General features: G+C 41.6%; 1 protein-coding gene across 2 annotated transcripts in view; it reads left to right on the top strand.

Annotated features, from left to right (window-relative positions):
* Positions 1-24,288, top strand: part of bmpr1ba (bone morphogenetic protein receptor, type IBa) — a 73,041-nt gene that overhangs the window by 25,607 nt on the left and 23,146 nt on the right. For both annotated transcript variants that reach the window (XM_034595378.1, XM_034595379.1), the window contains exon 3: positions 20,987-21,458. In XM_034595378.1, coding sequence (XP_034451269.1) covers positions 21,353-21,458 — 106 coding nt within the window. In that variant the 5' untranslated portion in view covers positions 20,987-21,352. The remainder of the gene's footprint in view (positions 1-20,986; positions 21,459-24,288) is intronic.

Consider the following 24,288-nt stretch of genomic DNA (forward strand, 5'->3'; position numbering starts at 1 on the left):
TTTATTTATTGTTATCTATAATACATTTATTTCTTATGTGAGTTTGATAATGACATTTTGGGAATTATTTAATTAGTGTGGGTGTGTATATAAAATAGTTGGAAATATTTGAATCATTCCCTGTAGGGATTTAGATATCCACTAAGAATGGGTCACATTTCCTTTTGTTTCTATATTATAACTTGTTGTTCAACATGACTGTTTAGGCCTCTGCTGTTCGTTTTGGCCGCAGCTATTTAATTTCCTCTATTTTTACTTTCAGTTTTAAATCCAAAAACTAGTTATTTTATCCCCCCATAATAGTTATAATCATCAATCATCTATTTCTCATTTTCTGAGGGAGCTCCATACTACCTAGTAAATCCTCAAATTCTGTACAATGTAGCACAGAATTATCTAGTGATCTAATCATTTCCATTAAACTTGTTTTAGTTTGTATACGAACTGCTCTTAATGGGGGCGACCCACCCTCAGTAGAGTCACCAGTGTGTGGTGTGTGTGTTAAACAGCAGCCTGGAACTTTTGAGTGGGAGACGAATGTTTCAGCAGGGCCATTACTGCTGTAACATGAGAGGGTGTTTTCAAGTACACGCATACACCCCGACAAACACACACACACACACACACACACACACACACACACACACACACACACACACACACACACACACACACACACACACACACACACACACACACAGAAGGAAATGCACATGTGAACCCATGTGCACACACAGGTGTGGTGGCAACAGCATCTTTCAACATGATGAGGCTCTACCCTGAGGTACACACCGCCGAGTGGAGAGGGAAGTATTGACGAGGTCATGAACTCTTGAATAAAAAAAGAAGCTTCCTAGTGCTTTTCCATTACGTCTCACTCCGGGGACTTCTGTTGTGCATTTGTTGTAGATACCGACCAGATTGTTAATGAATATTCTCTTCAGTGGTTAAATGCTCTTGTTGCTATTATTTCTCATAAGAGACGTCATGTAATAGGTGGGTTTCCATTGCAGGCTTCGGCTTTGTCATGACAGACGTTTCCAGTGGTTGAAGCAGATTAGCGTTTTTGAGGCTACTTAGCTTCAAGTAACATTACCCACTGAGGCCTAAAGGTTTCCTGTGCAAGATGATTAGAAAATAAAAGTATATGACATGGCAGTTTATGATATTCCTATTGAAAAAAAGGATAGTGGATCCAAAGTAATGTCTGGGGGTGCTGGTTGTTTGTCCCCAAGGGGGCACCATACTTACAGTTTTCTTCCACCTGTCACATGAACATCAATACACACACTCCTATACATACATTTTCAAGTCATGCTTGTCCAGTAGCAGTTTGCTTTTCTCTTCTATAATTCATAGTATTATTAAAGCCAGTGAAAATGTGTCGATGTCGAGCTCGTTCTGAGTTTCAAGCTGCAAATACATTATGATGTTTCACTCAGTAGCTCAAGCCAAGGTTTTATCCGACAGATCTCAAGTGCTGCTCACTCGTCAGTATGTGTGTGAGCCGCCATGGCGATGGTTTTTCTGTGAGCGCAGTTGTTCTCGCTGCTTCCCATGTTCTTCCTCTTCCTGCTCTTTCTCGCATCGTGTCTCCTCTTCTTCTCCTCTTCTCTCTGTCCCATCCACACAAACAGCTGTCCTCGTGCCTCAGCAGCCTACTAGCATTCAGCAGTAGAAAGTACTTAGTGGTCTAAAAGAGGGAGCAGTTGGCTTTGTCATAAGTCCTGTTTGGGCTAGAACATGCTCCTAAATAAACTGCTGCAACGGGACACCACTGTTTACCAGCGGCGAGAGGAGCGTATTCAAAGTGTAGCGGTGTTGTCTCTGCGGTCGCTCAGCTGTGTTGAGCCAAATCTGAAAAAGAGCCCTGGCGTGTGTGTACTGCCTTGATGAAAGTGAGGGGGTAAACAATGTGAAGTGGCGTTTTCACAGGAACATTAATGAGGTTTTGAGTTGCTCTTTGGAACTTGCTTGTGTAAGATAGCAATCCATCCTCGGCACTGTAAACAACTTGTGATCGTCTTATATAAAGCCTGACATGAAAACAACCACTGGCAAACTGCCTCCGCTGCCACAAGATGTCGGTGCAGGAGAGATCTGTGGGAGAGATCATTGAATAGCTTTTTATTCCATTTTTTTTATCTTTGTTTGGTTGAGGAAAAATACATTTTAGTCCGATTTTTGCAGATGGTTATGGGTTAAAGTTATGATACAATTAATTACCCTGTTCATTTTTGGGTTGTTATGTCTGTTTGTTTGTTCAGGTGGTAGATCCAGGATTTGTATCTCTTTTTTTGTCAACATATTCATTGATTTCTCAGACAATAAATCATGTCATCAGATGTTGTGTGTGTTTAGGGGACTGATATTTGGATGTGTATGCAATTTTGTGTAGATCCAAATAAAAATCCAGATCTAATGAATTTTAATGTGGTTTCATAAGGAGACTGTTGGGCATGGGCGGAGGTATGTGCTCTATAGTGCCAGTCAACTTGACCGTTTGTCATATTCTGTCAATCTACCTGTAAAGTAGTTTAAGGGGAATCTATTTTTGTTTTTGTTTGTAAAGATCTTATATCTTAAATGGCACCAATTTAACGTTGCTCTAATAACGTTGTTGAAATGTTTAGAGACAAATTGACAACCTCAATATTAACAGCAGCTGATTTTTAAGATTTTTAAATTGATCTCAAAATATACCGTCATTAAACTGTCAGTGCAGCAACATAGTGGTCACTGTTTAAGAACCAGTTTTGCATTTGCAAATAGTAATAGTCCTGAAAATGTGTAACAAAAAAATCAGGCTCACAAGTTTTGGGTGCACATTGCTCCCCATCTTCTACATGCACATACGCACATACGTGTGCACATGCCAACAGTCAGACAAACACACACACACACAAACACACACACAAACACACACACACACACACACACACACACACACACACACACTCACTCACTCACTCACTCACTCACTCACTCACTCACTCACTCACTCACTCACTCACTCTCACACACACACACACACACACACACACACACACACACATTGACCTTGATGGTGTTAGTGTTGTTGACGTTTGTTTGGACGGTGCTTCAATTCCTCAGACTGCTGCAAGGTCACATGGCTTGACATCAAAGAAAAGAATTTCTTCCTGGGCGACACTGAGAGCTCCGGTGTTTATTCTAAAAGTCTCACTGTCTCGTTGTCCGTGGCTATGGCTGTCTGTCTGTCTGTCTGTCTGTCTGTCTGTCTGTCTGTCTGTCTGTCTGTCTGTCTGTCTACCTCTCAGTCTGTCTGTGTCCATACCTGCATTCCCTCCTTGAGCTTTTGCACAATATCCGCACCACCCTTGCACGATGAGAAGTACTCGCTGTGCTTTCACTGTAGCGAAAGATTAATTGTGGGCTATTTATTTGTTGCCATGCATATTATGTCGTCAGCCCACTGCCTGTTGATGTGGAGTGACTTGAATTTGGCCCGCTCTCCTAGGCTTTTCACTCCAATGCCATTTAGCGTCGATTGGCGATCGCTCCGTTTCTCTCCATTTTAAACAAATGCTGTTTTCTTAAGCAGCGCTCCTTTAAACCACAGCCAGCTGAGGCTGCTGAGAAACACATCGTCGCTCTTTGTGGCTTGGAGGCTTCTCCACCTGTCTTATAACTCATTGTGTGCGTCTTCACAGTCGCACAAAAAGTCTGGTGAGGATGAAGTGATTTGTTCTTTAGTTCCAGGCTGCAGATCAACTTGTTTAAAAAACTCACAAGGGGTGATGAGAAGCAGAACAATGGAGCATGTGAGTTACAGTAACAGAGCTGGGTTCGTGCACTTTATGGTCAAAAAAAACATTTGATGACATTAAGGGTTCAGCAGTACGAATAGAATCTGTGTTTTGTGAGGAGCTGTATTGTTCTCTCCTGACAGACCAACTTAAAACCCATAATGTGAGCGCAACATTTTAATAGTGAGATTGTCTTGTCAGAGCTTGGGAGCACCAAGCTGTGTCTTCACTGCGGAGTAATTTATGTGCATGGTTAGCTGTGAGCTCTCCCCCCGGGGATGTGTTTTGTTTTGATGTCCTCCACTGCAGCCAGATGAATGGCCACATGGAGAGCCAGGGGGGAGGAGGGGACCTTTGGACATGTTAAAGGACACCTGTGGGGCTTTAGGGGGCCTCTGCGTGATGGACGTGGTTCCGCTTCAGGTGGCAGTAATTTTTTTAAGCCAATGGGGAGGGGGCGGCGGGGGTCGTGTTTTGTATGCATGGGGCGGGGGGAGCTCTCTGTGTGTGTGTGTGTGTGTGTGTGTGTGTGTGTGTGTGTGTGTGTGTGTGTGTGTGTGTGTGTGTGTGTGTGTGTGTGTGTGTGTGTGTGTGTGTGTGTGTGTGTGTGTCCTGCCTAATATACATTCGTATGTGTATTTGTGTATAAGCTGCACTTTATGGGTTCAGAGCCTCATCTGTTCTCTGACCTGGACCAGGTAGCTGCAGGTAGCGTAGATGAGGAGACGGCAGTTTGTTATTAAATGTCACAGGCCGATCTTCTAGAATATCCAATAAGGTTTTAACAACTAGCAGTAAAACACACACACACACACACACATGGACTGCTAAATGAAAGAATGGATAAAAGGGGTAAAACAAAACTTTAAAAATATACATTTTCTAAAAAAACCACACCCCAAGTTTCCTGTCCATGTCGCCGTAGCATATATCCTTCCCTTTCAAATGCATATAAATAGAACAGGTTGAGTTTTATTCTACTTTAAGTAGTCGTAAAACAATGCGCACTAAGTTTGTCGACAAGCACTGTGCAGGGGAATGTCCGTGCTAGTGTCCATTCATGTAACACCATTCACACACCAATCACCATTAAAAATCAGGCAACTTGACCCAAAATCTATTAATACACTCTTTGCCGCACATTTAAAGCCTCTCACTGGTGAACCACTACTCGGAGCAACTAGAATGTTAGTAAAAGAGTTGGTTTAGAGACATGAGAATATGATTGTTTTGTGGTACTTTAGTGGATTAAATGCTGTGGTCAGCCCTTAAAATGCTGTAATTTAGTGGTTCAGTAGCAACATTCTTAACTTTAACATTCTGTAACTGAAGGGCACACTTCATTAGTACAAATCAGTACAGATGCATTAATTTATCCTCTGTGTACACACACACACACACACACACACACACACACACACACACACACACACACAGATACGTATCAAGGGTCCTTTTGTGCTCTTCAGGGAGTAATCACTAGATTGAGTTACAGTAAATGACTTGTGCTGTTGTTGATACCTTTAACAAATTTAACGGCATGTTCCCCTCGCCTACCCTTGACCTCGATCACCTCCAGCCACATTTAAAGGTCCAGTGTGTAGGATTTATTGGCATCTAGTGGTGAGGTTGCATATCGCCACCAACCAGTCTCGCCCTGGTGCTCCAGGCATGTGTTGGAAACCAAGATGACCTTCTGGTAATGTAAACGAGAAAGACCCTTTGTGCGTGCCATCTGGGTTATACTGTATAAACAAGGCGATGCAGCATGGCGGACTTGGTGGAAGAAAACTCCTCATGTGGATGAAGGTTACAGAAAATGGGGACTTCAGGTGATTATACACTAAAGAAAACATAATTTTCAATGTTTAATATACAATATTTGCTGATTGATCCTCATAAATCCAAACACACTGGAAGCTAAAGCAAATATAACAGTTATCCATGACAAGATTTGTTCATTCAAGATGATTCATAATTCTATTTACAAAATGTGTTAATGTTAAATACTCATAATACTAATAATTATTGCACAGACGTGTGGTGACTCACAATGATCAGCTCAGCAATTTTGACTCTGACACACACACACACACCCTCCTATTTCATTTTTACTGCATAAGTTGCTGAGTAAATGTTTTCGACAAGAGCTTTGTTGAGGCTGCAGCTTCATGTAGAGCCCTCAGATCACGAAATATGATGATGACATGTGCACAGACAGAACCATTAACACGTTGTAGTAAAACGATGCAGTAAAAAGAAGCCCAGCAAAGTGTTGTGTCGCAGTGGTGCAAAGAGAGAGGTGGTACGTGTTCACTGCGAGCATATGCAGTATTAACATCATGTGGAGTCAATGAGAGGATGTGATTTAATAGAGGAATGTAGAGGAATGTCCTGAAAATTCTCGGAAGAACTGAAGAACAGTGCTGTCCGACACTCAAACTGATGCATGCACACATTCACACACACGCACACGCGCACACATGCACACATACACACGCAATTTGATTCGATTTTGTGTTGCAATGTTTTTGCACAGGCTTGTGCTTCCAGTCAGGTGGAAATTGAATTAAGTTTTTCTCAACACAGCTGGTCGTGTGCGTACGTGTTCATTCACCTGCATCTATACACACATTCACTGACAGAGAGTGATCATTTCTTGTTTTACCGTGATAACCCACAATATCTCTGCCGACAGCACATGAACATGAACCTTGATGTGTTTGTATGAATCATATTTTTTGCTGTTTTAAAAAAAAAATGATGAAGTGAAGACTGAAACACAAGTTCACAAAGTGATTCCCATTTTAACAATGGCCCCCTTTATCGCATGCTGTGTGAATCTACAGCGGCAAATCTCAGACTGTGTTACTCAAGCACATGACTTAAAAAGCCGTCTCTCTGCCATTTGTTAAACAGATGTGCAATTGATGTCAGATGCTTTACTGCAGTCTTTTGTTTTCTCAGTTGGATCCATCGCAAACCTAAGTTTGACTCAATCCAATTATGAACTCTTTGAATATACCAATATTAGTATTATTAGTAGTGGATACACATGACGGCTTAAAACTGCTGCTGCCATGAGTCCACAGGGAACCTGGTCACGCATTTAGAATAAATCAATTGAAGAAAACTTTATAATTTTTAATTTTATTTTTTGATCGTATCTACAAAGTTAAAAACTAATTAGTTAAGACTTGGGGCATCAATTTGATAAGTGCTCTCCATTTTCAGGTAAAGTAGTGAAATCTCTCTCTCTCTCCATAGTGTGTGTATATATACACACACACACATACACACACACATTTGCACAGGCGGTGTTGAGATATCTACTCACAATGACCACACAGCCAGTTTGCAGTTTTGACTCAGAACAAATGTGCAAACACACACACACACACACACACACACCAGCATATAGGCATGCTTCTACGTGTCAGAGCCGTTAGCTTGCAGTGCAGAGGTCACCCCGCGGGGTCAGAGTATCATTCTTATGTTTCAGCTTTAGAAGAGATCCTCTGTTACACACTGAATGGACTCTGTGAATAGTGTCTTCCGATAGATGGAGAGGGAGATGGTTGCACTCATGAAAGAAGGAGAAAGAGAAGAAGAGAAACACGAAGAAGAAAAAAAGTCTGTATATGTGAAGGGTTGTGTGGTGGGTGAGAGAGGAAATGAGCTTTCATGTTTTCAGATAGCAGGAAGATAAGGATCTTAATGATGTTGTTAGGGTAACTGTGTGTGTGCGTGCGTGTGTGTGTGTGAAATGTGCGCTAGTATTTGGCCACATGCACACATGTATATATGTGGTGAATGAGTGTGAATACTTGTGTTGGAGCGTTGTGAGTGTGAGTCTAAATGAATGCGTGTTTTGTGTGTTCGGTATGTCTGTTTCTGTCAGAACATAAAGGGTCCATGGTGGTCATATGAGAACCTGCACTGAACTCAAGGATCCCCGAATAGTGGACGCTCTATATTTGGGAGCTGGACCGAGGCTGCTGACCCTAACACTGACCCCACACCTGCCCTGTGTGTGTGTGTGTGGGTCTGTCTGTGGGTCTGTGTGTGTATCTGTAAGGCTTCTTTTGAAGACAGATTCAGACTAAAGACTTTAATTTGCAACAGCTTTTCCTATTGGGAATAAATGCTGTGCCAATGGTGTAAAAGCTAATTGTTTTGTTTCGGTCAGTGAAGAGTACATTAGGTCTCTAAGAAATCAATGCAATTCTATGTAATGTCCCCAGAAGTGACCTGTGACAGTGTGTGTATCCCTCTTCTTTTCTTTCATGTCCCCTAATGCCTCATGCTTCGGTGTGTTTGTGCTTCTGAGTGAGCACCTGTGTCGTCAGTATCCCTTATTGCCATGGAAAGTTACTTTAAAGTTTAATACATCTCATAGTGTGTAGTGAATTCTTTGGACTGGGCTTATAAACATTTTTAAAGATACATTTTAAAGATAGTATTTAAAGATAAAAAAATACTGCGAGAAAAAAAGATAACTTTTTAACTTGTGCAGTTGAGGTCAAATACTTCTTCCCATATTTATACTAAAAAGTATAAAAGGCAAATCTTCCAAACATAAAATAAAAGTGGTATTTGTTACTATCAGTAGTTTTTTGAATGGAGCCTGTTATTGAGCATAAAATCTCAAATTGATAAACAAACCTATACCAGCTTCAGGCGGAGCTCATTCATTCTTTAACCTAAACCTAAATAGACTGATGAAGTTATGTCAAATTCAATTATGTTAGCTGTGAAGAGTTATTGAATTAAAAGCTTAATTAATTTACAATGTGAGATTTTTACATTGCAGTTTCAGATATATCCTGATGTTTATTTGTATCATTCATTAATTCACCATATTGAAGATGCCTCTATTTTTGTAGGGTCGGCAAGTGGGCTCTTACTTTTTTGTTGTTTTTCTTTTAAAGTTAAAAATAAAGTTTGACCGTCTGTAGCCTTTGACTCTGCGCCTGCGTGAGCAATTACTATCAGCAAATGCATGACCAGTCTTTATGTTCTTGTTCCGTATTTAGGTCTCAGGGTTCAGGGGTCATGGGGGTCGGGAGGCAGTATGAATGACTGCCTGTTATCAGGTGGCAAACAAAAGAATGTATGTGTGTGTGTGTGTGCGTGTGTGTGTGTGCTTGTGTGTGTGTGCTTGTGTGTCTGCTTGTATTTAAGAAACAGACACAGGAAACAAAGATTGACAGAAGGAAAGAGACAGTGTAGGGAGGGATTGTGAGATGTGGAAATATAAACAAACAGGAGACAGAAACACTGTCTTGACTGGAATCTCACACACAAACTTTTTTTTCCCCCATACAATTTTCAACATACTGAATTTCCTTCATTCTGTCAAGGATTTCACATTTTCTTTCACTCTTGAGAAGCTTTTAGAGTTGCTGTCTTCATATTGACTGATTTAACAACCTTAAATAATAAATAATAACTAACAAAATGCTGTCAAGAAAATGGTTTATGATGGATGTTTTTATTTAAAGTGTAAAAATCTTTTGACATTTAATGAAATTAGCACGGCGAAGAATTTAAAGATGAAAATATGAGCCTCGATCCTATAGCTTAATTAAATATCGATATAAATACAATTGTGTGGATTAAATGTCTTATGCTTCTGATCATTTTTCTCTTTTCATGGAATCAAACCCCTTTTTGTAAATAGGAGTAATGCGTAAACCAAACATGAGATAACGAAACAAAAGAAGTGATAAAAACGTAAATTCAGACTTTTCTCTCTGCTCCACCCAGTTCCGTTTTTGACCTTCTCAGTTTCTCCTCCCAGATTCAAAATCACGGGTCCTCTTTTGTATTTCTCTCTCTTTATTCCCTTTCTTCCTCTCTCCATTTTTTTCCCTATCTCCCAGCCCCTTCACCCCCCTCTTGTCATCGTTTTTTCTCCCTCGTTTCAGACTCCCCCTTTCTTCTCCCTGCTAATTGCCACCTCGTTGGAGCATCCCGGGAGCTGGGAGCTCATTAATTGGTGAAGAGGAGACAGGTGGCGCCACTATGTTGTGATGCTTCTTGTTAGTTGTGTGTGTCAGTTTATTGTGTTCATGTTGTGTTTGTGAATGCACGTTTGTTTTCACTGGGCTTGTTTTGTGTGTATTTATATTTCTATAAGCTCTTGTGTGCGTGCGTGCATGTGTGTGTATGATTCCTGTATTGCATGAGACTGTGTGTGGGTGCGTGTCCGTGTACAAATGAGTGTGTGCGGTGCCCCTGCTTGTTAGAGGCGCGGAGCCCCTTCTCACTGTAATCTCTTTGTTTATGCAGTGCGAAAAGGGCCTGGCGGGGGCATGAACTCCCCACGCTCTTATCCCACTGCGCCACTCACCCCTAGTAGACCCTCATGCCCCCCCCCCGCCACCAGTCCGACACCCTGCTTTGCTCCCATCACCTCCCCCATCCAATTCAGCTCCTGCCCAACACTGTCCTCCCTCTGTGTGCCCGTTGTCCCTCCTTCCTGTCTGACTTTGTTAACATCAGAAACTTAAGCTGTACATTCTGCGAGAGGTCAGCAAAGATGCACCAAACGATTCCGGAGGACAGCGTGTCCCTGGGTGACTGCTGAAATCTGAAATGTAGTGTCAAAATTACTCGTGATTACTTACACAAAAAAGTTTTTGATCAATTCTAATCACTCTGCAGCAATGTTTCAATGATTTGTTACTTTACTTTCATTATGGAGCCCAGATGCATCAAAATACCTTTTAAACAACTTCAAACGCTCTAAAAATTCACATTGAGAAACATGCTGACCATCTAGTTCTCAATATGCTAACTGCCAAGCCACACCCCAAGCCCCTAAACTCTAAGCTAGCATCTATCTTGCAGGGCACTTTCACACCTGCCTTGTTTGGTCCAGACCTTCAGATTTTTCAGTTTAATCCGAACCAAAATAGCTCACTATGTGTGAAAGGTGCCTCGGACCTTGGTCCACGCTAATGGAACCAAAACTTAGTCTGACCGAAAGAGGTCGTCTTGGTCCGCATCAAAACAAAAGCCATGGTTCCGATTGTTTGCAGCGTGAAAAATTTGTTTTGATAGTTTGGTATTTTGCTCCAGTCTCAGGAAGTTGCTAGAAAAAGAAGCAGCTCAAAGAATTGCTCGCAGCCTTTGCCTCAGACGATGCAATGTTTGAATGACCAGCACGTTCATTTTGCTGTTCGTAATGCCATAATGGAATTACAGTGGCAACGAAGTGAACCAGTTCATTCATTTTCTCCATTCAAACAGAAAGACAAGGTTTTTTCTGTGGTCCATTCAAAAAAGCTAGCTAACACACTAGCCAAATTGACAACACGCCGACATCAGACGCACGTCGGACTTAACAACCAATCGATGTCAAGTATAGGTAGATGTAGCCCACATAGGGGATGACAACAGGACGTACGTATAATATACGAACTTATTCATTACGCTTGCTAAAATACAATGTGAAACTGAAACTGGATCAAATATAAACAATGTAACAAAGACATGAAGCTTGGTCAAGACTTTCAGACCTGGTAAAACTCCTGGTAAAACTCCTGGTAAAATTCCTGGTAAAACGGTGAACAGGCTGAGCCCCCCCAACGTCAAAATATCACAACATTACAGGGATTTGTATTTGTAACTGAATTACTGGATTTCAAATGACTAAAAATAATCAGATTACAGTATTTACTAATATTTATTTCTTCTCCTATCGTCAAAGTGCTCGCTAGTGGTCACTGGTGTGCTTCACGCTATGAGATCAGTGCCAACAGAAATTATTTTTAAATTCAATAAATTGGAATTTGTTATGCACTTTTTAGATTTAACTAAGTAAGAAGAAGACAATTAAGAAGACAATTGAATGACTGTTTGAAATGAACAGGTTCCAACTGAATTTAGTTCTATTTATTAAGATTCATTATTCTAAGGTGAATCTACTGTTGCTCTCTCCTGCCTGCTCTTCTCTCCTCTGCCCCCACCTTTTCTCCACAGTGCCTGATTTAATTAAATCACAGACTTATTCTCTGCCGTGGTTCGGGCCCTCACCTCTAACCTCTCACATAGCCCTCGTTTGAAGTGTTCAGTACGGCGCTCTGTTCACTAGCTGGCAGTACGTATGTGATTGTTTGGTAAAGTCTATGAAACAGAACAATAACAAAGCACCAGTGTTTTGCCTAACAGATGGTATTATCGCCTGGTCAAATGGTGGCCTTTTGGCAGGTCGAGAGGAGCTGGTGTCGTGGGCAATGGTGTGTGAATAAGCTGGTGTGTGTGAGAGCGTGTTTGTGCGTCTGGGCCGGTGTGTGTTTGTGCGTCTGGGCCGGTGTGTGTTCGTGTGTTCACGCAGGTGTGGGGGTCACAGGCGGTTTGTAGGTCAGCCTCCTGCCCCAGGTGTCACCTCGCACTGTTTGGCCCTTAACAGCCACCGTAACAGTTCTCTTCTCTTCTCTTCTCTTCTCTTCTCTTCTCAAAGCTGAAATAATCTAGATAAGCACTCAGTATCTATTTTTAAGATATTTCAATTTATTTTCTAATAATTGTTCTTCATGTTTTCAATATCTTCTAGTTAGTTCATCACAAAACATGTTGATCATTCAGAATTTAGATTTTTATTTTCAGAGCCGTAAAAATTTCAAGTGATGCTTATACTTATCCTTAACGCACACGACTGTCAGGAGGCAAGTGTAGGAATTGAAATAAATATTGCTTTGGTGTGTGCGTGTGTGTGAACGTGAGTGTGTGTGTGAGCGTGCGTCTGTGTGTGTATAAGACACAGAGAGAGAGAGAGAGCAGGAGAAAGCGACAGTGAATAGGAGCAGCAATGGTATGAAAGGTTTTATTGGGCCACGCTATTCTTGGCTGTATAGGAACAGTTGTCATTGGCCATGGAAACATGTGTAGCTCTTTTATTAGCGTAAGCTCCCACTTTCGGTGGTCCTCCCCTCATTGTCAAAACCAAATTAGATTGACATGGTGAATTGGAAACATCAGAACGCTTGTGCATCAGTGCCCTGTGGCATCGCAGAAAGATCCTCATCAACATCAACCGCTTAAGAGATTTAGATTATTTGTTACATCTATAAACACTCTTATCCTCTTGTTTGTAGTGTAGCTGCTGGCTGAGCACCTCAGAGAGGCTTTAGCTCCGAACTGAGGCAGTGACAGATCAACAAAAACAATGCAGGTCTCTTGCAATAATTTCACCTCATGACAGGCATGTGCCTCTTCCGCAGCTGAACTCCTGTTGAACTGTTTGATGCCTTTCTGTTCACAAATCTTCCCTGTTTACTCCTCTTTGTTTTTTTGGTAGTTTGATCCATATCTCAAACCCTGAATTTTCAGTATAGATATTTAAGTTGACAGTAGGAATGTTGTTATTGAGACCTTTATAACACCATGTTACCAAGGTGAAAGAGGAATTGTCCAGAAAAAACAATATGATTGCCCTAAAGTCAATCTCAGCTCTTTCCTCAATGCAACTGCTTCTTCTGCCCTGTTCAGACCAGACAAACAGACTGCACATGACTATAAGATTTAGTCCTGTCCATAGTAGGAGGGAACACTTACACCACTGCACTTTACACCAAGTTTAAGTCATTTGCTGATGTGTTGAAGGTGTGCAGGTTGTTGTTTCCTCCAACAGATGCTCATAAATTCACACTTTATTCTATTTGAACCCAAAATTCGAAGAAAAAAAATTCGATCCATGTGGTTTTAACTATATGTTCTTTTGTTGTTGTTTTTTTTAAAGTTTTCAGTTATCACACATTCATATCTTGAGTAAATCAAGTGATAAAATAAAGCATCTATGGCCACCTGTAAGGACGCTAATGTCATTAAACTGAATAAAATGCTGAGATGCACCGTTCACTTACATTATGTCCCGTATCCAATCAGCAGTGTTGCATTGAGATATTCTGCACGACACACAGCCTCATAAACACCTCCAAACTAACAGTAAACTCCAGTCAGAGCTGCCGCAGATATTCTGTGTGACAGATGGAAAGACAGGCGGGGGTCAGTCGTCGTGGGGAGGACAAAAACAAATGTTGGTGGGTGGCTGCAGATCGTGATCCTCAGATATTTGGTGAGCTGTTGCAGATACATGCCTCAGCAAAGTAGGCAGGCAAAAGATCTCACGAAGCAGGTGACATCTCGCTCCTTTTTTTTCTTCTGCTCCCACGCAGGAAGTAGCAGCCACACTACTCTTCTGTGTTCTGTTCGTGTTTCCTTGAAGGGACATTTTTAACATTCCACCCTTTTGGCCAAACGTTTCCCTCTTTAACAACCTTAACCTCTGTTCTTCACAGGGGGCCAAATTGATTTGGCTTCTCCTTGACTAAAACACTGTGTGTGCGCGTGTGTGTGTGTGTACTCTTTTCAGAAATATGTAAAAGGTATTTCCCAGCATTCAGCAACAAATCCCTTAAACCGTCTGCATTTGATGTGATATATGCAACCTCATAACTTATTTATGACACTACAAATACTTAAATAGTCAATCTGAGCCTTTAATTTGTGGTTGTACTTTACCCTCTGTGTGCCTGCGAGCAAAGTAACACGATATCAGTGCCATAGAACTATAGAAAACATTTGTATTCGCCAGATGGCTCGAGGGAAAACAGCCATTCCATTTGGTTATACAGTAAAGCAATTACCAGTAAGTGCAATATTTATGACATCATGATCACAGAGGTGGATTTCTGATTATTCCCACTTTTGTTGTACCTTTCCCAAACCACGCCCACCCCTGTCAGTGATTTTATGGTGGTCGTAAAGTGATACAGTGAGTGGTTTCACAATGACAATAACAAGCTGTAAAATTCATTCGCAGTCTATCATTAGGCCTTCATTAAGTTTAAATGGCTCGACACCTATGTGTGTGTGTGTGTGTGTGTGTGTGTGTGTGATCATGTTTCATTGGCAAACTAAAGCTTTTAGACCCCACTGTATGTGTGTGTATATATGTTGCAATAGAGAAGGACAAAAGGACAAAGGAAAAGAAAAGACATTTGTTTTCTTTAACCTCTGTGTTTATGTTAATTTGTCGGCCGAGGCCTTTGAAAGTGTATACATACATTAGCAGTGTATGAGAGAAACTACAGGGAGCCAAGGGGATTATGTTTCCATCTTGTCTGTCTGTTAGTTGGCAGGATTATGCAAAAACTACTCCATGGATTACCACAGCCTTTGGTGGAGGGATGTCAGGGAAGAAATTGTCACTTTTTCTTAACATTGTGAGATGGAGCTCTTTTTAAAAAATAAATAAATCATGGATCCTTCTTTTTTAAAATCAGACATGTTTAAGGGACTGATATTTAGGAGTGTGTGCAATTTGGTGCAGCTCCTGTTGGGCCTCTGCGGAGGTGAGTGCCATTCGGGATTTAAAAATACAGTGATGTGGGTGTGTGAATGGTGGTAGGGTTAGCAACCACAACATGTTTCATATATTTCTGTATTTTAGTCTGAGTGTGTGATGCATCATATCACAGATATAAAACTGTGAGTCAATTTTGTAATGCAAGAAATTTAAATTAACTTTTTTACTGACTCAAATTTAATTTGACACAAATTTATAAGCTAGGCAGGAATACGGTTCTTTACAGACTCGAGAAAGAGAATTTTCTATATATAACCATGTTTTTTCTTTCACTCGAGTGTTTTATAATTCATATTTTGATGCCTGTTTTCACTTTTAAATCATCCCACCTCAATGTTTGTGAGAAATGATTTGCAAGCAGTGGTGGCGAGGGATGTTCTCCAAAGGTGAGAGGTCAATAAAGAACAAATCGGTGTTGGGGTCAGAGGTGAACCTGACAGACGTCTTCTCTGTCACCGATTCATCATCGTTCCTCTCCCCGCTCTGTGTCATCCCTTGTTTTCGCTCTTCGGTTACTTGGCTCGGCGGTTGAGTTGTGTGTTTGTGATGGGAGTGCAGCTGAAAGCGTCGGTGGGCCTCGAGGCTGAGGTCGACTGCAGCTCGGGTTGAAAAGGTTTAACACTCTACACATGCAGCCCTTTGACTCCATATTTCACCATCACGCTCTTTTTCTTCCACACTCCACCCCTCGCACATTCCTCGTGGAACCGTTTTTCATGCACTCCCTGCTTCCCTCCATCCATAAATCTTTTACACCTACTGCTTCAAGATCCCTCAAAGCTATTTTTTACTGTTTACATTTATTTCTAGGTTATTGGATCATTTGTGGCTTTGTTGTAGACCTAAACAAAAGAATGCTTCCTCTGCTGTATTTGTCGTCACAACGCAGCAGAGCAGTTAATGGTACAAATGAATTGTAATAGGAAGAGGAACTCGTCCTGTATCTCTCACCCACATCTACAACCCCACTCCCATACACCCACACGTTCTCTCGTTCTTCCTCTCTTCCCGTGCAGGCAGAAGGGATTGTTATGTAAACCAGGCGATGAATGGTAGTGAATGGATAGATTTAAAGCAGATTATGTTAAACTGCTTGTTAGTTTAAAGGCATGTTGAAGTGAATGGATGGGGATTAGCAGATGTGCTGCTGTGCCACAGAGGTGTTTCTCTAAAACGGACTTAATCTCCCGTTTTAAATTGGTTCACACATCAGAAGAAGGATAAATGCTTCTAAAAGGGAACCAGGGAAATAAGGTGGTCTTTTAAATCCCCTGGCACAGATGGAAACAGTGCATTTAAATAAATATGTCAGAATCTGAAGCCACTAGTGTGCCAAGGGTATAGGTTTAGGGGAAAGGAGTCGCTTTGTGGTTTTACAAAAGAAGATCACAGTGGTTGCTGGTTGACATATAAAATGTTGACGTTTTGGAGGAACAGCAGCTGCTAACATGAAATCTTTGCCACCACGGCAAGAAAGAAAACCAATAACAGGGTTTTGCTACGTTCGTTTTGCAGCGACGGCCTCGGATCTAGCATTAGCCGACAATTAGGTGTCACTTTCCTGTGAAAACTGTGGTATGTAAAAACATCCGCTTTTTCTTAATCGTACCCATGGATAATCTAACGTCGGACAGTTTAAAAAAAGTCAAAGATCAACGCAGCAAAAACAGATATTGTCCTCCTAGTCAAAACCTGGTGCCTACATTGCCCACAATGCAACCTGACCACCAATGATTTGGGCAGAAATGTGGGCGTGTTGCTAGTAGAGGCGAATACAGCCTGAAGCTGCTGTAGCCACAAATTAGCAGCTTTCAGACAAGCACTGAAATTCGGAGATCCTCTGTAGTTTCTCCACAGGGGCTGTATGTGTGAACACAAATGGCGGAGTGAGAGCCTCCGGACTTGCTGCAGACTTTCTCCATTTGGCCGGCTATACAGTCCACACGTTTGTAACTCAGAAAAACACTTATTTTCAGCTTCATTACAATGCATTTTCACATAATCTTACTTATTTTTAATTGATTTGGGTTCATTTTTGCTCAACAGGCGTGAACATTTTCTCAAACAAAAATAAAAGAAACATTTTTCCACTTAAACATGTCAATGTTTGCACATGCATGGTTTTCACTGGTCAACGTTTTCCCAATCCTATTATTCTAATTTCACAGATCGGAAAGTATTTTTCATTTCACTGCTACACTCTTATCGACCACATTTAGCTTCCTGCTGAAAGGCAGCTCTTGTGTCTTTCAAGTGTTGACACTGAAAGCTGTTGACGTGTGAATTTGTTGTGTTATGACAGCGTGTCAAAAATGATAAATACAACTAGCGTAAGAAAAACAGGAAAACATTCTCTAAAAGTGCCATCTTCCTCAGATTCAAGTGTCTGACTAACTTTATTTTTATCCTAAACTCGAAATGTTTTGCATATTGTTTGTCTCTGGGTTTATTTGATCTCCTTGTGATCCCTTGTATGCATCGCTCTGTCCTCCTCTTCCCATCCACTCTCTCTCTCCTCTCTCTGGGCACCGCTTCTTGTCACAAAAAGGTCACAGTCTTCCATTAATTATCTCACATCTTTCCATCATTCGTCAGTGATCGCTCCTTTTCTTCTTGTCAGCAACCTTTTCTTTCCTCCTCTTTCTCCTTCAGTTTCACTGCTCATCTTTCGCTCGTGACAGTCTCAGCCATTCATCAAAAGCCCAGCATGAGGGTGACACTGTGAAAGACCAGCGTGTGTGTGTGTGTGTGTGTGTGTGTGTGTGTGTGTGTGTGTGTGTGTGTGTGTGTGTGTGTGTGTGTGTGTGTGTGTGTGTGTGTGTGTGTGTGTGTGTGTGTGTGTGTGTGTGTGTGTGTGTGTGTGTGTGTGTGTGTGTGGGGCACCAGTTTAAAATACCTTAAAGTAACTGTTTTAAACGGGGTCGTCCTCCTAATCTGCATATGATATTCTGTCTTCCTGCAAATCACTACATACATTCATTACTCTATCTCTCTCTCAAACACACACTCTCACACACACACGCAACCCACTCACACACACACACCGCCTCACAGCAAGTGAGGATTGGGGGCAAATGCTGTCACAGTTTTTAAAAGGCTTCCCGTGGTTAGACATGCTTGAAATGACATTCTAGTTCACTGGAGGAGGGGAGTGCGAAAAGGAGCGGAGGGGAGAGGGGGAGGGCAGGAAGAGTTATAAAAAAAAAAACAGGGGGTGTTGGAATGATGGCAAAGTTTGCGAGTGCGATCGAGGAGGTCAGAGAAAAAAGTGAAAAGGTGAACGGAATAAAACCATAGAAAAATATCAAAATGTTCTTTATTATAGGGCTCATACAGAACATACAGTAGGTTTCCCATACAGACAATTTAGCTGTTTAGTTTATTCTCATACAAGGAAACAATTATCACTACTTAATTTCACCACAGCACAGCTAGACGAGAGTTCTTCTGAGGTTAGAGCAGAGAGCGCATACGTTTACCTTTTTAAAGATAATTGTTAAATTGTGCACATATATCCCTGGCTGACCTGCTAATATGTCAACAATCGCTAAAATAAACAATTATTATCATGATTCATTAATTCATTTTCATTTTGATGCAGATCAAATTGAATGAAAAGGAGGAACTGAAATCATATTGTCATACAGTAACTATTTAGCCAATGAACTCAGTACTTAGTTAAAGCACCTTTGTGATTACAGCCTCGAGTCTTTCTGGGTAAGACGCAACCATCTATGCACAACTACATTTGGTGATTTTCTGTCGTTCTCTGCATATCTCTTAAGATCGGGTTGGATGGGGACCATCGATGGACATACATATTGCAGGTCTCTGTGTGATTTGGTACAAGTGGCTGGGCCACTCGAGGACATTCACATAAGTCGTCCTGAAGGTGCTCCTGCGTTGTCCAAGCTGCCATTTTAGGGATGGTATTGGGCAGGTGATTGGTGGCTCCTGGTTTCCTCCAAACACGACGCTCAGGCTACATCACACACTCGCACATTTATATTTTAAAACTGTAGCAATTGTTGTCCATTTATCAGAAGTTATCTCCATCTGTGCTAATACACCTGGAAATGCATATCACATGACTCAGTTGTAAAGCAAGCAGATTGTCTATTTGTAGTTTGTTGCTTAGTTGCCAAACGAGAAACGGCAATGGCTAAAATACATTAATTGCTTGGTGTTACTGTTGCTGATATTGATTGTCAGCAACATGATCACTGGTAGATCAGGAGGCAAATGTGTGTCATTATTTCCCAAAGTCTCGGCTTCTGCAAAATATAAAAATGTGAGGAAGATGAAGAGTAATGCAGTGAATGTTTACATATTTTATCTTGTTTATGATCCTATTTCTACTGACAGCGAAGTCAGGTTTGTTTAGTTCTGTGTATTTAGGCCCATGTGGGAAAGAGGCTTCAGAGATCAGGGGAGGATGGTCGACAGAAGGCGAATAGGGCAGGACCAGGGCAGGACTGTTTATTTATGAAGTGATTTGTCCCTTCATCGAGGAGCGAGGGAGCCAGGGCACCTATTGTTTGTCACTAATGAACAACTTGAACGAGTGTGAGAAAGAAAAGAGGTGCAAAGAACAGAGGCGGCAACAAACGAGACAGATTAACATGGAAACAAAAACTGTCTGCCCTGTCTACTTAACCTCAAAACTTCTCAAATCAGCATCATGTGTTGGGAAAAACACAGGCTCATTTTGTGCTCCCTCAGGTTTGTAATGCTATTTTGCTAAAAGCAAAGTGTTCCTTACACACACGTACAGTTTTGTCTGCAGGTAAGATGATATATCTCTGGAAAGGAAATGGTCTATTAGAGCGTCTCAGCCCATTTATTTATTAGTATAAAAGCTCCAGGCTGGGGTGATGTAATCCCTAACAGCTCCTACCTGATTTGATAACAGCACACCGCTCTGTGTAGAGCATGTTTTCAGAGGTTCTCAAGAATGGTTTCTCATTTTTACAATTTTTGTGGAGCAATAACCAAGAAGAAGGGCAGACTGGAGTTTTCTGTAGCTGCTGTCAGACTTGCACCAAACTGTAACATTTTCATGAAAATATCCGGGGGACTGTATGTGAGAACTCAAATGATCGAGTCAGAACTACTGAACTTCCCTGTGAGAATACAGCAGGAATATTTTGGGGGGAAAAGCCACAGTGAGCGAAATGCAGAGCTGTAAGTATTTAGCCTCCTTGTGTATAATCAGCATGAACAATTAGAATCCACTCCGTTTAAGCACACTTGCTCTTAATTAGTTTGCCACTTAAGGCTGTTGGTGAGGACGTGCACTCAGGGTTCACTCTGTTGGCAATTAGAGCTTTCCACAAATGCAATCATCATTTATTGATTTTGGTCAGTCAGTTTGGGTTTTGCCGCCCAATTATCTACAGCATATGCTCCACGGCTCCATTTGATTTAGTAAACAACTTATTCCACTTTCTGCTACTGAACATGAAAAGTGGGAACAGTTGTCTGTAAGCTGTAAGAGGCGCAGAAGCCCACAGATCCTGCTGCGTGTTTTCAATATCCTCCTCACCGTCCTCCTACTTTTCTCCTAAACCCCATCTTGCTCCTGTCTGCTCCCTGCCCCTGTTTTCTGTCCACCCGTGTCCTCCCTCCCCGTGTGTGTGTGTGTGTGTGTGTGTGTGTGTGTGTGTGTGTGTGTGTGTGTGTGTGTGTGTGTGTGTGTGTGTGTGTGTGTGTGTGTGTGTGTGTGTGTGTGTGAGAGAGTAAAGGATTGGGTCAGCCCTCCCTACTAGGCAAGTGAAGTAAACTCCCCTTTTTTCTCTCTCTCTCTCTCTCTCTCCCTCAGCTGGGCTGCTACTGTCAGAAGGGTTTGAGGACAATCAACTGCAACTGCTGCTGCTGCTGGTGTGTTTTGTGTGGTGTGGACTTTCTCACGTTGCTGTCGGACACACACACACACGCACACACACACATACAGGAGCTTACATGCCCAGTACTCCCACCCCCCCACCTCACTCACCCACACACACACACACATACTCTCCCCCCCCCCCCCCCTCCTGTCTCTCTCCCTCTCCCCCTCCCTCTCTGGCACATACATACACACACACACACACTCTCGGGGGGGAGAGGCAGTGTGTGAGTGGCGGATCCTGTGGTGTGGAGTGTACTGAAGAGAGGAGAAGAGAGGAGCGGAGCGGCAGTCTCTACCATGCCAGTGCAGGGAGAAAGGCTGGAGCGCTGTCTCTCTCTCTGTCTCTGGAGCCGGAGTCCTCTGCTGCTGCTCGGACTGTTCTCTCTTCACGCACAAGCACACGGTGAGTCCCTGCAAACTTTCTCCGCTCTGCTGCTGCTGCTGCCCTCCACCTTGATGCTGTTTTCTTTTCATGTTGCCGTGCTGTGAAGTTGCTCAAGTGTTTAATTTCTTTAAAACCTCATAGCCCTGGGGGTTTTCTTCTTCTCTCTCCTTCCTACAAGTGGTACTGGGGTTTTTATTCTCTCTTGTCTTACTTGGACAGTTTGAGGTTAAAGTTGCAGCTTTTCGTCTGTGCCCTGCTGTGCGGTGTCTGTAGTTTGCAACTCGTGATGACGGTCAGGTTTAGGAATCGGCTCCAAAACGCAGCAACTGATGTGGACATGGTCCCAAACATAAACATGTATGTGGCTGTTTTACATCAGGGAATCACGCATGTTTTCTGTTGCATGACTGCAGTGTTTTGCATTTCATTTCACATATTTATTTCTATTCATTACTGTTTTACAATTGACAATTTATAGAGTTTTATGGATGCAGCTGTGGAATTGATTATTAGAATATTATCTATTTGCTGTATATTGTTTTCATGTTTATATTGATTAGTTGAGTTGCCAACAAACTATAACAAGCTTTCCTACTGAAGGTATCTGAAGAATATTTGTTTGATAAATCAGTATTTCAGTGATTTTGTCACCCTGTTTTTTTAATCCACACTCATTTTGAAGTGCCGTGGTTGCTGTGGCATACAGCTGCATATCCTCAGTCGCGGTGCACTCGCCTTCAAAACAGACATATATTGTCATGGAGTGACACTGTTACCGTTAGCAGCATCAGCCTCTTTTTCTGTGACCATGTTTGGAGTGTGATTGGCGAGGTGTTAAGAGAGAGAACGTGTCTGATTTATTGCTCTGTTATGTTTGGTGTCGTGATGTGTGTCATTAAGGTTCCACTCAGCTTCTGTTCTGATGTTTCTCCTGCATATAAGCTTTACAGTGGTTAAGTAGATCATAATCAAAGTTAGTGGTTCAAAAAAGTCAATATTGCGTAAGCTGTGTAGTTGTCCGCGATACATTTAGAAGTTTTTCCTCTGGGTGAAGGTGTTTGCACATATTTCTCCACTGTCTCTTTATTGTTGGTCTATTTAAAGTCATTGGAGATTGTTTCAGCTGGGATCCCTGAAGTTAAGCCAGCAAGGTCTCATACCTCATACTCAGTGTGTTATGTGGCCGGTCGTGCTGTGACCTCTGGCGGCCTGTCACCCCCACTTTCTCGTCCATCTTTCCTGTCATTGTCACCAGTCGAGTTGGCTTTCCTATGGAATCCATGCTGGGCTTCCCCCTCCTTTGGCCTCAGGCTGCATTCACAAACTAAAATGTATTATAGCCTTTGAGTTTTATGATGCATCACGCGTGCTATTTATTCACTAGGTGTCCAAATTACTGCAGACTTTTGTAAATACGTTGGCCCTGTTTTAGTTTGAAAAGTGGGGTTGTGTTTAGATCTGGACAGAGGCAGAAATTGGGACTTTTGAAACCGCTTCTTGACTTTTGGAATCGCTTCTTGATTGGGTCATGACGTATCCTGCCCCTATTCACCAGACTCTTATCACCATTTTCCTGAAGAAAACGAAATGGCATAAGCCTCATCCACCAGTGGTTAAATAACATATCACTAGTGTTTTAGACCTATATTTAGCAATTGTTCCACCTCATCTTGGTTTAAACAAAGACATACTTTTCTCCATTGTTTTAAAATCAAAACACATTAGTGTGGATGTAGCCTCACTTTCTTTGCTCACAGAGTTATATCATTGAAGCCACACTTTGAAAGGACTATCAGTCATTTTGAAAACCATGAACATTGGAGCATTCGCATCGCACACATGTGTACACATGGACGCAAACATGAGAATTGCCTGAATGTTTCAAATTCATGGAAACACTGAGTGCTCTGTCCGAGAAGCTGCAGAACAGCTGCCACTGAAGAAGACATATTTAAAATCGGACATAAAGTTGGATCTTTACCAACATTTTTTCTTGTTTGTGGTATTTTCCCAGTAAGTTGTTCACACTTTCATTCGCTTAATATTAAGTTGATATAGTAATGAAAGTTAATGTTTGTTTCCTTTGTGTTTTTATGGTTTTAACTTCCCTTTACGCTTTACATTGCTGCATTAACCAACCGGTGCTTTTGGGACATAGATAAAATCTATATTACATATTTTTGATGAGGTGATGGGATGTAATCTTTCAGTCCGATTACATGCAATACTAATACCAGTATTAGTGCGCCAGCTGTAGGTTATATATGCCAGATCTGGGATGAATCCCCCCTGAAAACATATGAGGACATATTTCTTAGGCTTCACCCTAATACATTCCTGCCAGCCGGACTTTAACTTTTATTACCAAATCTTTATGGGTTAAAAAATAAAACTGCAAGATAAAGTTTGAATGCTTTGTCTTGTACTTCACTGGATAAATGTACATCCACAACCTTTCCAGTCTCCATAGTAACAGGCCTGGGATGAGCAAAATACCCAGGTTATAAATTAGAAAAATGCCATTTAATTTTTTTTAAATCTTCAATCTAGTCAAATGAGGTGTGTTCAATGCGAGCACTTCCAAACTGTTCAAACTGTATTCAAATAGAAATCCCCCCAAGGCCTGTTAGCAACATCTTCATTCATTGGTTGACACATAGATGATTGATTGGACCAGCAACAGCCTCATTCATTGGCTGACACGCGGATGATTGATTGTCCTGGCATCAGATTCAACGGTGACTCAACAGGCAAATATTTGTTTTCTGGAAAAAAAAGATGGTGCAGGTAGAGACAGAGAGCGAGATTTATTAATTTATTGGAAGATCTGTATCTCACTTTGCTTTAT

Source organism: Hippoglossus hippoglossus, chromosome 9 (genome assembly GCF_009819705.1).
Source record: "Hippoglossus hippoglossus isolate fHipHip1 chromosome 9, fHipHip1.pri, whole genome shotgun sequence".
Classification (NCBI taxonomy): domain Eukaryota; kingdom Metazoa; phylum Chordata; class Actinopteri; order Pleuronectiformes; family Pleuronectidae; genus Hippoglossus; species Hippoglossus hippoglossus.